This window comes from Apis florea, unplaced genomic scaffold, assembly GCF_048593485.1.
Source record: "Apis florea isolate Af1SG1 unplaced genomic scaffold, ASM4859348v1 contig_3515_pilon, whole genome shotgun sequence".
In the NCBI taxonomy this organism is placed as follows: Eukaryota; Metazoa; Arthropoda; class Insecta; order Hymenoptera; family Apidae; genus Apis; species Apis florea.
This window is the reverse complement of record NW_028256777.1, coordinates 307909-324013: the sequence shown is the minus strand read 5'-3', so window position 1 is coordinate 324013 and position 16105 is coordinate 307909. Positions and strand designations below refer to the sequence as shown.

The 16105-nt window shown below is 22.6% G+C and overlaps 2 protein-coding genes across 6 annotated transcripts; one reads left to right on the top strand and one right to left on the bottom strand.

The window, feature by feature from the left end:
• Positions 1-1900: 1900 nt before the first annotated feature.
• Positions 1901-4632, bottom strand: LOC100863194 (ribokinase). Of its 2 annotated transcripts, none has more exons than XM_003698262.4 (7): positions 4130-4632; positions 3758-3890; positions 3079-3205; positions 2835-2996; positions 2671-2762; positions 2382-2570; positions 1901-2137 (listed from the first exon to the last, which is right to left on the bottom strand). In XM_003698262.4, exons 1-7 carry the CDS (start codon positions 4174-4176, stop codon positions 1961-1963), a joined length of 927 nt encoding a protein of 308 aa, XP_003698310.1. In that variant the 5' UTR covers positions 4177-4632; the 3' UTR covers positions 1901-1960. The 2 variants fall into 2 exon arrangements, with proteins under 2 accessions (XP_003698310.1, XP_086769917.1); XM_086913791.1 differs by having other exon boundaries at positions 3079-3201; positions 4130-4619.
• Positions 4633-6956: 2324 nt separating this feature from the next.
• Positions 6957-16085, top strand: LOC100862962 (uncharacterized). Of its 4 annotated transcripts, none has more exons than XM_012493118.2 (8): positions 6957-7196; positions 7699-11572; positions 11719-11888; positions 11982-12157; positions 12246-12456; positions 12648-12791; positions 13879-14042; positions 14536-16085. In XM_012493118.2, exons 2-7 carry the CDS (start codon positions 7747-7749, stop codon positions 14029-14031), a joined length of 4680 nt encoding a protein of 1559 aa, XP_012348572.1. In that variant the 5' UTR covers positions 6957-7196; positions 7699-7746; the 3' UTR covers positions 14032-14042; positions 14536-16085. The 4 variants fall into 4 exon arrangements, with proteins under 4 accessions (XP_012348572.1, XP_086769905.1, XP_086769906.1 ...); XM_086913780.1 differs by lacking the exon at positions 14536-16085 and having other exon boundaries at positions 6975-7063; positions 7174-7196; positions 13879-14279; XM_086913779.1 differs by lacking the exon at positions 14536-16085 and having other exon boundaries at positions 13879-14279.
• The last annotated feature ends 20 nt before the right edge of the window (positions 16086-16105 follow it).

The following is a 16105-nucleotide window of genomic DNA, read 5'->3' as shown; positions in this document are numbered from 1 at the left end:
TGTGATACAATTGCGATATCCAATCGCCAAAAATCTCCTCAAGCGGTTCTATCGTATAATTACAGAGTGCTGTCTTCTGCAATTTTTCCGCTTCTATGTGATAAATTTCCTTATATGTTCGTTTTCTTCTAGCCAATATCCGATTCTTTAATATCATAGCATCGCTACCGTTGAGCATTAACAAATTTATCAAACTTTCTTCATTATTATTTTTGGTCTCGTTGAACCGTCGATAGACACCCTTATGATGAATATGAAGTCTTTCTGGTGAAGCCTTTGCCTCCGTTAAGTCTTTCTTTGTGGAGTTAATAAACATTATGCAAACGAGAATTCCAGTAATAATATTTATCGACATAGTTTAAAATTTTAATCGTTGCTGCGTTAGATTAGAAATTAGCAAATTGTGGATGTCGTTTGATACTTGAGAAGTATCTCAATCAAAATCACTGAATATTTACTTTGTATAACTTGAGAATGAATAACGAATAATTTTCGAAATAGAAGGTTTTCCTCTCGGAACGATCAAACTGGATGGTTTATCAAAAAGTGAATTCTCTCGATCCAGAGTGAGGATTTTAAGGTGATCATCCCCACCTTATGTTATGTTACCACTACTCTTCGAATTTCTTCGTTATTCTCTTATTTTATCTCATTTCTAGCAACATTGCTATGGTATGGTGGCGACTCATCGGTATGGTATGGTATGGTGTTTTCTAAATTATTATTTATAATTTCGAAGAATCATCAATTATGAAATTTATAATTTTTAAATAAACAGTGTTGCATTATCATTATCGAATCTTACATATTTTTCAAACATACATAATGCAAAAAATTCTATCAATATATTTTTCAAATAATTTATTCTTAAACTTAGAACATAATTAGATGTTCAAAAAAAAGTTGCTACAAATCTTACATTTGTAGTTTTTAATATAATAACAAAAGCAAATATGATTTTTTTGATTCTCCATTGTAAAGTTAAAAATATTAAGTCGAATTAAAATTAATTAAAGATCATTATAATGGAAACATTTTTCTTAGTAATATTCTTGATTTCTTGATATTTTTTATTTCTTAAGAATTATATTTTGTAATTAGATTTTATACGAAAACACATATTTCGATTCCGATAATTTTTAAATATATTAATAATAAAAGATACAATTTTGAAGTTTTTGAGACATTGCGAAAAATAGTTGTTACTATTATATTGGATTTCATCTATATATGTATATTTTATTTATGACATTATTATACAACCATCATTTATTTACTATCTAATAAATGTATCACAAAAAATAATCACAATGGCAAACAATATAGTATAATATATTCTATATAATATATAGACTATTATATATAGATTAATATAGACTATTCATATGAATTATATAAACATTGGCGTAACTACTTTTGCCACCGGATAACAGATTACAAAATTCAAATCAATCCCCAATGATTTGCCCTAAATTTCGTTCATGATTTGCCTATATTTTGATTTCAAATGATTCTATTAAAATTTTATTTATTCGTAAAATCCAAATCATGCGTGATCTATCCTCACAATTGAATCGTTATTATTATTATATTCTTTATTTTTTAAAATATATATTAATCATATATTAGCTATAAAAGAATTTTTTATTTCTGATAACATTTATTTTATTAATTATCGAATATAATAAGAAATATGACACGAAATAAAATTAAAAACTAAATAATAATAATAATATAAAGATAATAAATATAATGATTCATTTCATAAAAATAAATCATTCTTTTTTTAATTTATTTATTTGATTCTTTATTATTATTAAATTTAAGTGGAAAGAATAAAATATAAAAAAAATAAAAATGGATAAAATAAGAAAAGAAAAGGAGTAAATGAGTAGATGGCTGCGATCTATAAAGTATATATTATATATCGTTTATATAAAGTATATATTATTTTATTATTTTAAATGAACAGATCTGACGATAAATCCTTCTTGTACGGAAAACTTGCATGTGTACCGAATTTTAATACGGATTTTGTGGCAATGATACAAGATCTTCGGATACACTCGTCCAATGAAAGTGTTGGGTGATAAGCTTTAAAATATGCAAGAGCCCCTAGAAATGCATCTCCAGCTCCCTAAACATATATCATGAATATTAGTAATACGTTATAATGAGATATGTTGTAAATTAATTGTTAAATACGAATAGAAATTTTCTCTTTAGATAACGATTAAAAACTAGTAAAACATCAAATTAATATTAAAAATTAATAATAAAAAGATTTAAAAAGAATAAATCTCAAATAATTTCAAAACATATAAAAAGTGAATTGGCAAATGTATAATCTATTTCTTTATACTGAACAAGAAAAATCATACTGTTGTATCTATAGGCTGAACAATAGCAGTGAAAACTTTTTTAACAGTTCTATCCTTCTGAGATGCGTATATTGCTCCTTGTTTACCGAGAGTAATAATAACTGTATTGCAACCCATATCCAACAATTTATTCATAATGTGTTCTATACTCAATTCTCCGTCGAAGGATATTCCACTCATAACTTCTGCCTATAAATATATATTAATTTTCTAATTTTTTTTTCATTTTTAATCTTATCTAAATAAAAAGAAAAATTACAATATTAAAGAATTGTTAATAATTTAATACCTCGAGTTCATTAACGCAGAATATATCACAGAGTTTCAACAATTCCAAGTCAATATTTTTCATAGCAGGTGCTCCATTTACAATTGATAGACCTATCGCATTATATTTTTTATAAAACTTATTATATGTAGATTCCACAGAAACAATCATGAGAAACAACTAACCATAATTTTTGTGAAGCCTCAAGGCGTGTAAAGTAATTTCCAAAGGTATTTCAAATTGACACAATAAAACGGCAGCATTCTTGATTAAATTTATCGAGCTATCTACATGATTGCGACTTAATAAGTTGTTCGATCCTAACACAGTTATGATATTATTTTCGCCTAAAATTAATTAATTTTGAAGAATTTCGTATATTTTAAATATTAATGAAAATAAATTTATAGAATTAGAAAGCTTACTTACCACTGTCGATAACCGTAATATGTGATATTCCGGTATGTACATTTGTTTGTATTTGAACATGAGAAGCATTTACGTTTTCCTTCTTAAAAATCTTTAAGTACTCTTGAGCATAATTATCAGAACCTAACTATAAAAAAAATTTATTATAACAAAATCAATTTAAATTTAAAGAAAGAAATAAATAAATATATATATATATATATATATATATATATATATATATGTATATACATGTGATATCTTTGAAAGATTAAGCTTAGAGATCAAAAAAATAAAATTGATATAAAAAAATGTCGATTATATAACATTTATATTTAAATAATTTAAATTTGCGTTAAATAAAATGAGATAACTCTATCACATCAACATCTCATTTTATCTTTATTTCACTTCATCTAACGCAAATTTAATTTAAACTACTATTATATATTATATATATAATTTAAATTGCTAATAATTTATAAATAAGTTTCAATCAACATTTTCGTATTTTTTTTGGATTCTAGTATGTATCTTTCAAAAATGTTCCATAAATATATTCTATAATACACATATACACACACCTACACACAACTACACACAACTCACACACACACACACACACACACACACACACACACACACACACACACACACACACACACACTTTTAGAGATTCAAATAAAAATAAAAATCGTACAGAAGCAATGATTGCTGTGCTTGCACCAAGCCTGGCAGCTGATATACATTGATTAGCACCTTTACCACCATATTTTATCTCAAATTTTCTACCCACTATTGTTTCCCCAGGTTTTGGAAAACGAGGAGAAAAGCTAAAAAATAAATTTTTTTTACCAATTTTTTTAATCAAAGAAGTAATTTATAATTTATAATTACTCAATTAAATATAAATTTTAATATCTATAGAATTCATATTCTATGTTTTTCTAATCTATAAAATGTGTCTAAAAAAATATAAAGATTTAATTTTTCAAAAAATATAATCTAGATAAAGTAAACTATATCATAATATGAATTTTAGATATTCAAATTATAAAATTATGTCACTTACCAAGTAAAATCAACCATGCATGAACCAACAATAACAATTTTTGACATTTTTTACTTTAATCACTAATAATTTCAGAATAAAAATATCGTTATAGGTTATGTACGTAATGCAAGTCACATATAAAATTATTTTTTAATCAAAAAATATGAAAGACACTGTTTTCATAAATATATAAAACTGATAAGAACGATTAATAAGATTTATCGCAATTACCAATTAACCATTTAACTGATATAAAATTTTTTATTATATATAGTAACAAATAAACTCTACAAAAAAGAATGAGATTCAGTTGATATAGAAGATAGTTTAATAATAATAAATTAAAAATAAAATTATTTAGATAAGAATTAAGGTATCAGATTAAAAATTTTTAAGATTAAAAATAAAAATTTTATTTAATTTCAAAAATATACATATTTTGTTTGCACCATAAATACAACGTAACTCTTATCACTTCGTGTATATATATATATATATATATTGTATTATACAGATAAACTTTCGCACTTTAAAATCACGTTTTCAATTATGGAAAATAACACGCACACACACTCTTGAAATTAAATTCTTAAAAAACCAATTAAAAAATTACGATTCACATATTATGTTTTCTAACAACGATAAGAAAACAAAATAATAGAAAATTATTTTATTGTCATTTATTGGCACATAAATGGACACATTATTTAAATAAATTTATCTACTATTATTGAAAAAAATTACATTAAACAATAATTTTAGTCGAAATATACGATAAAGCTAATATTTAATAGAACTTTTCAAATCTAAATAAATATAACAAATAATTAAAAAAAGATAGGTTAAAAATTAGGTAATTAGCGCCATCTCTAAACTAGACATAAATGAAAATAATATAAACAAGAGAAAACAGTAAAAGAAGAATAAGAATTTGTCACTATCGCCACCTCTTGAATTTTATATATATCTCTCTTTAAAAATACTCAAGAAATGATACTAATCTTCAATTTTCTACTTTATCTTATCTTTGAAGAATTATCATATTTAGATATCTATGGTGACATCTTACGACACTATTCCAACTTATTATTTATTAATAATACAGAATATAGGAGATATTCAAGAAGATACAGATAAAATGAATGAATAAAATACTAACTTTGATTATCGATTTTTTAATATCTTCCACATATTAAAAACAAAATATTGAAAATTAATATTTTTAATTACTATTTTGCTATTAAAAAAATCCATGCTTTAAAATTTATATCTTAAAATTAAAAATTCAAATAATTTTTCCTGAAAATTTCAACACAAAAATTTTTTTAATTAATTATTTATTATCAGATAAGAATTAATCAAGAATAACAATCCACGTTCAATTCGTTTTGATAACTAATTTTATATTATTATAAGATTTATTTCTAAATATGCATCGCTGTTATTTTTTTCTCTATATTCATATAAAATTTCTATTTCTGTTTTTTTTAATTGTTTTTTTGTTTAATGAATAAATAAATATATTAAATTGATTTTTTATTATTACTCAATTACTTACAAATCGGTAATCAGTAAGTGATAGATATCTTCTATCTTAATCTTCTATCTTATAATCATTAATAAATAATTAATAAATAGTTAATTAAAAAAATTTGTTCAATAAAATTTATTGTAGAAAATTATTTGAAATCTTAGTTTTAAATTGCAAAAATAAAAATATAGAATTTTTAATGTAGAAAATTAATAATTAATTAATTTTTAGTGTTATATTTCTGATATAATATTAAGATAGATATTAAGAATTATATAATTAATATATAATATATAATTATATAATTAAAGTTTGCATGTTTTTGTCGCATAATGTTCCTCTCTTTGTTTATGATATCATGAATACCTCTTTGTATATCCTACATTACTAATTACGTATCGAAGCTTTCAATTTTCATTCACGAGATGGTGCTACTGATATTAAATTTTTCTATTTTTTTTTTTTTTCTAATTTATATAGACAAAATTAACAATTTATACAGAAAAAATGCAGCACCAATCTTAGAAATGTTTATTATAAATATTTTTTTAAGAAATCATTCCAATGAATCTGTTTATACTTATGTTCTAAAATGCTAAACTTGGAACATATTATATAAAAATTAAAAAAAGAGAATTTCTTGAAAGAAAAAAAAAATATACATGAAAATATAAAATATATATGAAAAAAGTATGTATAAAATATAGTACATATATATTATATATATTATTGGTATATAATGAAAATAATATGTATGCATATGTATATAAAAATATATGAAACTAATTACATGGATTAAAGTTCGATTTCTTTTAATATACATGTACATATCAAGTAGAAATTATTATTGTTAATTTTATAAATTATAACAAAATTAATTTAGCAATAATATGTTTTTAAATAAAATAATTTCTTATTTTTATTTGATAATGATAATTTATAATTTATAATTTATGTTAAATTTATACTTAAAACCTAGTAAATATATTATTTATTTATTTATAATATTTTAGAATTAGAAAAGAATTTATCATTGTTTAATTATGATATAATTAAATCAAAATGATAATCAATGATAATCTTATAATTATGTTATTAATTATCAATTATAATTATATAAAATTTATATTTTTATTATATATTGTAGAACATATATAAAATTTTAATTATAAGTAAAAATTTTGTTTTCTAATTTTTTAATTTCATTAAAAAACTTAAAAAAAGAATATCTAAATTAATAATAAAAGGGAAAGGGGAGAGAGAGAGAGAGAGAGACAGAGACAGAGAGCAGAAAGACAGAGAGACAGAGAGATAGACAGACAGACGGACAGACAGACAGTAGTATGAACCTCCGACTTCATTCCTGTAAACATTGTGTTTGGATTTAAGAAAGTAATTGTTTTCTTCTGAGATCTACTAAAGTAAGATTTATATAAAATATTTGATTAATAGAATTGTTTTTTTTTGAAAGCAATTTTAAATAAACATATTTAATATAAATAATGTGTAATTTTCACGGATATCTATGCAGTATGGACATGGTAGTCCTGATTGGTAAGTTCTTCATTCTGCCATTAAAATCATTTTACGTATTTAACAAATATACTATTAAACAGTATAATGATCTAAATAAAACAATATTAATTGAAATATATTACGTAGTATTATTGTAAAATAATATAATGAATCATATCATTGTATAAAAATCGTCTATAAGGTATTATTTACTATCATCCTAAGAAATATCGAAATGTATTAGTTAACTAAAGTAGCTTCCATAGCTTTTAATATAGATTTTACTTTTAAAATTCATTTCAATTTTTTTATACAAAATTAAGTTAATAATTATTTTATTCAAGGCAGAGAAAAAGATAAGTTTATTTTTATGTGATTTAATGAAGAATCTATGTAAGGTTATGAAATAACAAATTTTTTTTACTTTAAGTTTAATAAAATAAATAAAAAATATATTTTAATATTTATTTTTTCTTCAATTAATCATTTCATTTATAATTTTTTTTAACATTAATGATATTACTTGTTTTTTTCTCGACAGGACAATCAATAATTTGTTAAATAATTGTAACGATCTTGATGTTTTACCATGGAACAAATAGATGAAATACAGAGTGATATTAATAAAACAGAATTATCATTAACAGTAGATATACCTTCTTCATTAGTATCAAAATCAAATATTGATCATGTACACAAGGAGAATATTTCTGAAAATCAAGAAAATTTGCAAGAATGTACGAATAATATAATTCAAAATGTTTTATCAAGAAATGAATATGATATAACAGATTCAAGTAAAGAAATTGAAAATAAAAAAAATAAAACAACAGAAAATATAAAAAATGTTATAATTAATGAAGAAAAACAAGAAATAATAAATAATGACATACAAATTGATAATAATCAATGTATAAAAAATGAGAAATATAAAGAAAATCAAACAGAAAAAATAATTAATCAAACAGAAAAAAATGAAAGTAACTTAAAATGTGTAGAAGACACATCTCTGGATAAGGAAAATACAAAAAATGTTGAAGTATTCAAGAATGAAGATGAACAAAATTATGAAAAACACAATGTTTGTACAGTTTTAAACATAGATACAGTTGATGATAGTAATGTTCAATGTCAAGCATTAATTAAAACACTTAGTGAGACATTTGATAATAAAGACCAAACTTTGCATGTCACAGATACAGATTCAGATTTATCCAAACTAGTTAATAGTAATTCAGAAGTAATGGTAGTAACTGTAGAAAGTACAGAAGAAAATATTGTTTTAACTGTACATAAAAAGGATGATACCATAAATTCTGATGAAAATAATGTTTCTAATGAACAAAAAGAAATAAAGAAAACTGAAATTGTAAATGAAGAATTTAATTTAATAGATTATACCCAAGAAAGTGATGGAACTATTATTGAAGTTATTTCAACAGAAATTGTAGATTCAGAAATTTCTGAAGCTTGTGTTCAACAAGATAATAAAGAAGATTCAAATCATATTACTTTAGAAAAAAATTCTATAAATTCTACTACTTCAGAAGTAATTAATAATTCAGAAACTGTAGATATTAACTTTGAAACAGAAAAAATAAAGGAAGAGAATAAAAATGTTGGAAAAAAATATGATGATCAAGTAAAAACAAATAGCAATGGCAAGACTGAATATTATGGTAGTTTACATAAAATTAATGTAGAAGAAGAAGTTATTCATAATGAAGTTATTTCATCTACACATGTTAGTAATATAGAAGAAGAAAGTATATCTACAAATGAAACAAATAAAATAGATACAACTAGAAAGAAAAGAAGTGTAATTCAAGATATTTTTGATGATTGGGGTGATGAAAATGCAGAAGATGATCATCAATTAGTATCTAAAACACCAGATACTGTGGAAATTGAATTAAAAAGTTTATTAAATGAGACAAAAACACAAGCGATAGAAGAGAACACAGTTGTAGTAGTTGAAGAAGAAATAACATGCATTGAGAAAAAACCAGATACAGATGTTGAGAAAGCTATAGAAATTATTAAAGAAAATGAGGAAATACAAATATCAGAAAAACAACCAGATAAAAATCAAGTTATAAAAAAAGAACAAGATAATATAAAATCATCACTTAAAGATCAAGTAAATTACTTTGTACCACAAGCTGTGGGAATGTCTGTAAAAAATACAACACACGAAACAGTTGTACTTAATCAAACTTCATCATCACAGACACAAATTACCCCTATTAATCGTGGTCGTAGTTTAACTAATCAAATAGCTTCATCAGCTGAAATAACAGAAGCATTAAAAGAACGACTTCGTGAAAAACAAAAGATAGTAGAAGCACCACCACGACCTGATATATTTTTTGTTAAGAAACTAACACAGAGATTGTCAAGCAAATTAGTAGGTAGCCCAGGAAGTTCTTTACCAGCTCTTATACCATTGCCTCAACCTAATATTCAATCACTTATTCATTGTGATAAAAATCTATCGGATAATACAGAAACTAATAAAGAAAGCAATTCTGATAATAAAGAATTGTTAGAAATATTGGAAGGTGATGTTGATCCTGACTGGTCTAATTTGAAACCACCAATTTTAACAGAGGAAGGAAAACGTCCAGTAAAGATTGAACAAAGTGGTTATAATACTCCACCAAAACTTGATCCCTTAGTTGAAAGAGAGCTAGCATTAAAACAACTTTTAGAATTACCTGTTACACCAATCAAAAGAAACACACAGAAAATTTCTAAAAAGAAAACAATGAAATCTACATCTAATAAAAATTCTAAAGAAATAAAAAAAAAATCTGAACATAACACAGAAAGAAAATTTATTAATATTGATTTAATAAATGAAAATAATTTTATAAAAGATACAAAATCTAACCTTTCTACATCTTCTTTGATTATTAAATCCCATATTTCAGAAAAAAAAACAGATGTTCAACAAGATGTACGAATAGATGAATCAAGATCAGGTAGGAAACGAAAACTTACAGAAAAAGCTAGAGAACATGAACAACAACAAAATATTGTAAAACGTCAAAAAGTATATAAAGGTAAAGTTTCATTGAATAAAAAACAATCGCAAGAAAATGAATCACAAGTTCCAGCTGATACTAATTTATCAACAAATCATGTATCTAAGGAAAATACGTTACTTGTTAATGATGAAGTTAATGTCACAATAACAGATGAAGTAATGAATAAACAAATCACAAATAATAATAAAGTTGGTCCATCATTAAATAAACTTGATAACATACCTTTGAAGCCTTCAAGACAAAATCTGAACAAAAAGGGATCACAACCTATTGCTAAACGAAATATAGTAGTAAAAAAGATATTAAAACAAAACATACCTTCTAATAAAAAAACTCCTGCTTTAAAAGCTAAATTAAATACATCAAAGAAATCAGGACCAAAATCAAAACGATCTACAGAAAATAACGGAGATCCTAAACCAAAAAAGAAAATTATTAATGAAATAGATAGATTGCTTCAAGATGAAGGTGTTGTTAATTTATTATATGATGTAGAACAACCAGATAAAAAACGATTAGTTCCCATTACTAAATCTCAAGCAAAAGTCATGGATATACAAAAAGTACAGCGTGAACTTAAACTTAGAAAAAAATTAGTACGTAATGCTGTTTTGAGATTACGTACTTCAACAGGAAATGTATCAAAAGTTTCTCCAAGATCCAAAAGAGCTTCTATATATTTAAATGATATGCAGGTAGATAAGAAAATTGGAGATCAAGTTGTATCAACAAAACAAATAAATTTAACGTCTCAAGAATTTATCTTACCTGCAAAAATAAGAAATGCAGCAGATGCATCTATTATAATTAGGAGACATTCATCTAGTTCATTTTCCAGTGCATCTGGAAGTCCTAGAGTTAGTATTGATAGTTCAGAAAAAAATGAAGGAATCAAAGTTGATGAAATCTCTCATTCTTTGAGATCTACAAAAAGACGACATTCACAAGATGAAAAAATAAATCTAAAAAAAAGTAAAAAAAAAACTATACAAAAAAATGATACAGGAATAGATTTTGTTGACACCGAAGAAGACAAAATGTTTCTTCCTGGACGTCTTAAAAAGTTAGATTCAAAAAAAACTGACAAAAATTCAAAACCACAAGAAACAGATGAAAGTAATAGTGGCTTAGGAAAAGTTATTACACGATCAAATGGTACAGCTACATGTAAGGTAACATCAAAGACAAAAAAAACTGCAAAAAGTAAAGTTACATTTGCCAAAGCAAATGAACCAGATGATAATGAAGAATTTTCCAAAGAAGAAGATGAACTTTCAGCCTGTCTTGCAGAAGCTGCAAATGCTCTATCAGTAGTAAATGCTGGAAGTCGATCTGCAAATTCAACAACAAATCGCAAAAATAAAGGTGAAAATGATTTCAAGAAACTAAAAACATTTTGTATTTATAAAATTTATAAAAAAATTTTATATTTTTAGCAAATTATGATAATAATAATAATCTTATGTAAAATAATGAAATATTCAATAAAATTATATATATTATTATTTCAGTAAATGTAAATATTACTAAGATGCAAGAAATGGATAATAATAAAATAAAAGTAGAAACTCGAAGTCAATTTAGTAATAAAGAAATAAATGTTCGTCGACACGGAAATCTTGTTCAATTAATACTTACACCATCATCTTCAACAAAAATAAGAAATGCTCTTACTATACAGGTAATAAAATTATGAAAGAACTAATTAATATTTTCTATTCTATTGTAACTATATATTTGTATTTATATAATAGCATTTTTTTTTTATTTTTAGGTGATGCAAGAATTTCGCGAAATATTATCTATTCTAAAAAAAGATGATGATTGCAGGGTTGTTTTATTAACATCTACAGGTAGTAGTTTTTGCGAAGGTCTTGAATTATCTATGTTATTACATACAAATAAAGAAGAACGACGGATTCATGCCCAAGAAATGGCAGATGCTGTTAAGTATGTAGATATTATAATAAAAATTATATATTTATATGTTTAATTATATTTATTTATTTAAAAAATTTTATGTTATTTATATTTTTAGAGATTTTATTAAAAGCCTAGCATCATTTAATAAACCTATCGTTGCTGGAGTTCAAGGAGCTGCAATTGGATTGGGGGTAACAATGTTGCCTTTATTTGATCTTGTGATAGCTAGTGATAAAGCCACATTCAGTACACCTTATGGTAAATTAGGACAAATTGCTGAAGGTGCTGCTGTATTTACTTTATTACATATATTAGGAAGTGCAATTGTAAGTATATATATGTATGTAATAATACTATATTATTATAATATAATATTATGTATACTATAGTATAATATTATATAATACTATATCATTATAGTATAATATATCATACATAAAAATATCACATTTATTTATGATATAATATGATTTTTAAAATATATATATATTAAATCAAATTTAAATTAAAATTGCAGGCAAGTGAGTTATTACTAGGTGGAAGAACTCTAACAGCTAGTGAGGCATTAAGAGCTGGTCTTGTTACTCGAGTTTTATGGCCTGATAAATTTCAAGTTGAATTATTACCAACTTTAAAAGCTATGAGTGAACAATCCTCACAGGTATGTATAAATATATTTATTAATTTTTATAACATATGATATCATTCTTTAAATATGAATATTATATTTAATAAAATTGTTGTTTCTGAAATTAAATATCATGAATTCTTAAATAGAAAATAATAACCTTTGTAAGTAGATCAGAATAAAGTAGTTCTAATCTATTTTTTTTATTTCTATTTTTAAAAATATATAAATGATTTTCTGGAAAAGTATATCTATAATATAATGTTAAGTATAATCAGATTATATTTATCTACAAAATTCATAAATATCACATGTTTTTTTCTATATAAAAAAAAAAAAATAATAAAATAAAAAAGTAAATTTTTTCGAAATATTTGTATTAATATATTTTTTTTATAATAATAATAAATCTAAACATTTAAATGTTTGTGTAATAAAATCATTTTTTTTTATATGTATATTTTTGAAGCCTCCAATAACATGATTCTAAGCAATTACAGTTCAAAGTGATATAAGATAATGTTTTATGTGGTATAAGATAAAAATTATTTCTGTTATTTTTATCATAAACTTTTATTGATATTAATTATATTTATATGTATTTAATTTTGTCATTAGAATATAGAACTATAAAAAGAAAAACAATATAATTCTTAAATTTAGATTTTAATAAAATTTAAATATAATATAAAATTAATATATATTTTGCATTATTTTTACATATATCTTTATGTATAATTTATTGTAAGTAAAACAGATGAATTTTATTTGATATTAATAAGTGAATTATATACAAGTAATTAATTAATACATATATTTAATTATATTTAAATGTAACATTTGATTTTACTGCTAATTATAATACAAGAACTAAAATAATTATTATTAGTAACACAAAATTTATTATTAAAATAAATTAAAATAAACATTTTTATATTTGAAATTAAACTTAATTTATAGACATCTTATATTACAAATAAAAATAAAACGATTCATCATTGCACTTTTACTTTAATTATATATATAAAACTAATTAATATTTATATTATATATCTAGAATTTTCTATATCTTTATGTGTATTTTAAATTACTATTTAATATTTTGTTTATTTATTTTCAGTCTATGGAAGCTACAAAAGCATTACTACGTCACAGTTTGCGAAAAAAATTGGATGCGGCATTAGAATCAGAAACATATTTGCTAATTCAGCATTGGTGTTCTGTAGAATGTCAAACTGCCATGAAGGCATACATTGATGGAAAAGTCCAATAAATATTGAAATGGTAATATTCCATTTTTTCATCTGTACATCTGTTTTTAGTTATTTGTAATTTATATAATAGAAAACAAATAACAAGAATTTCAAACATGAAAGAGATAATTATTTTATCGAAGTATTATATATAGCGGTAATAATTTTATAATATAGCAATACGTAATGTGTAAATACATGTTTGTCATTTGTTATATATAATTTGTATATGAAGTTGTACAATACATTATTTCTTTAAAAAAGGGAATTGTTTTATAGTTAGTTTTTACATTTATCATTTATTATTAAACATTGTATAAAACATAAAATTATAATATTATAATATTATTAATGATTAATCGGAATATTAATATAATAATGAGTTTGATTAAAATATTTTCTAAATAATTATAGACAATTAGATATTAAAATACTTCAATATTTTGATTTGTAACATTTAACAGGAAATTTATTCAAAAATGTTTATAAAATAAATATATTAAAAATTCAATTATATGCTACAGATGCCCAATGATTTTGAATGGAAGTACTAACGTCATATTCCAACACACCTAGTATTATAAATTGGATTCGAAGATTAGTAACAAGATAATTAGTTTGGAAAACATTAACGTGAAAAAAGAAGTCACAGCTGGTGTATCATTTAACATCAATCACGCACGATTATCTTTCATTAAAAATATAAAATCAATTATTCAAATGGAACTATTTTAATATTAAATGATTTAGATTTATAAATTTATACATACGCGATTACATACAGAATGAGATATTTCGTATTATCGTTTTGAATAATTTTTAAATTATGCTTTATTTAAAAAATATTTAATTTGTTAAAAAATCAAAAATAAAGAAAATATAAAAGATTTTAAAAAAAGAGTAAATGAAAAAAATATATATATGATATAACATATACTAATATATAACTTTCAATATGTATATCTTTTATAAAATGCATAATTAATTATATTATCCAAAACGATATTATTATACATCTCATTTAGTATGTATATGTATGGATTTTCTATAGATTATTATTACTATTAAATAAAATAAAAAAATGATCATATGGGGTGAATTTGTGTTCTTTGCATACACATCAATAAATTTTGAACAGAATGTAATTTTTAATTGTACACTAAAAAATAATGTATGATTCTTTATATTTGATATGATATTGTGCCTTGATCGTTTTATAAAAAGATAAGAACAAATAGACATAGAAAAAGATATTTTTAATTATACTCTGAAAAAGTACAAGACTAATATTGACTTAAAATTAAAAAAAGTTAAAAAAAGCTTAAATAAGTCAAATTGTTTTCAAATAATTTTTATTCTGTTTGTTAATAACATGCATCATTACAATTTAATTAAAAAAATAACTTATATTATTTATATTATTATTTATGTATATTTTAAATATCGACATATAGTATACATAAGTATTTTATATATATTTGTAGAATTGACTTTAATGATGCATTCACATTGGATATATTTTATGTCAAAAGATAATTAAATTATATTATAACATTGTATGAATGGTCTATTTTACTACTATATCACATGAATCATAAATATATAAAAAAAATGTAAAATAAAATCATTTAAAAATAATGTATACATATGATAACATAATTTAGTATACACAAGTTTGGAAAAGGATTGTTCTAAATAAAATGAACTTATAATTTTTCTTGAATTTAACGCATGCAATATTTTAAGGATTACAAAAGGCTATGAAATAAAATTTAAGACAACATTGAGAAATTTCATTGAATACTGTTCAAAAACATGGAGTATGTTGTAAAGAATACAGTCACTCTTGTACAAATATTACACATGTAAGAATAAGCCATTCTAAAACATTGTATTATCATTGAATATAAAACCCATACAAATATAAAGGAAATATTCACAAGCCAATTTATGTTTAGTATGTATTAAAAATATATAATCACCTATTTATGTTCGTGCACGCACAGGTACACATATGTATGTAGTATATATTATATTTGAAATAGTAGTAAATATATCTTTAATTGTATAATAATATTAGTTTCTCTTTTATCA

What these genes read in the sequence shown, in the direction of transcription:
- LOC100863194 (XM_003698262.4), bottom strand. Translation starts at nt 4,176, where the DNA reads ATGTCAAAAATTGTTATTGTTGGTTCATGCATGGTTGATTTTACTTG. An exon ending in TATTACGGTTATCGACAGTG is followed by an intron (nt 2,997 to 3,078) that starts GTAAGTAAGCTT and finishes AATTAATTTTAG; the next exon opens with GCGAAAATAATATCATAACT. An exon ending in GAGGCTTCACAAAAATTATG is followed by an intron (nt 2,763 to 2,834) that starts GTTAGTTGTTTC and finishes ATAATGCGATAG; the next exon opens with GTCTATCAATTGTAAATGGA.
- LOC100862962 (XM_012493118.2), top strand. Translation starts at nt 7,747, where the DNA reads ATGGAACAAATAGATGAAATACAGAGTGATATTAATAAAACAGAATTA. An exon ending in GAAATGGCAGATGCTGTTAA is followed by an intron (nt 12,158 to 12,245) that starts GTATGTAGATAT and finishes TTATATTTTTAG; the next exon opens with AGATTTTATTAAAAGCCTAG. An exon ending in TGAGTGAACAATCCTCACAG is followed by an intron (nt 12,792 to 13,878) that starts GTATGTATAAAT and finishes ATTTATTTTCAG; the next exon opens with TCTATGGAAGCTACAAAAGC.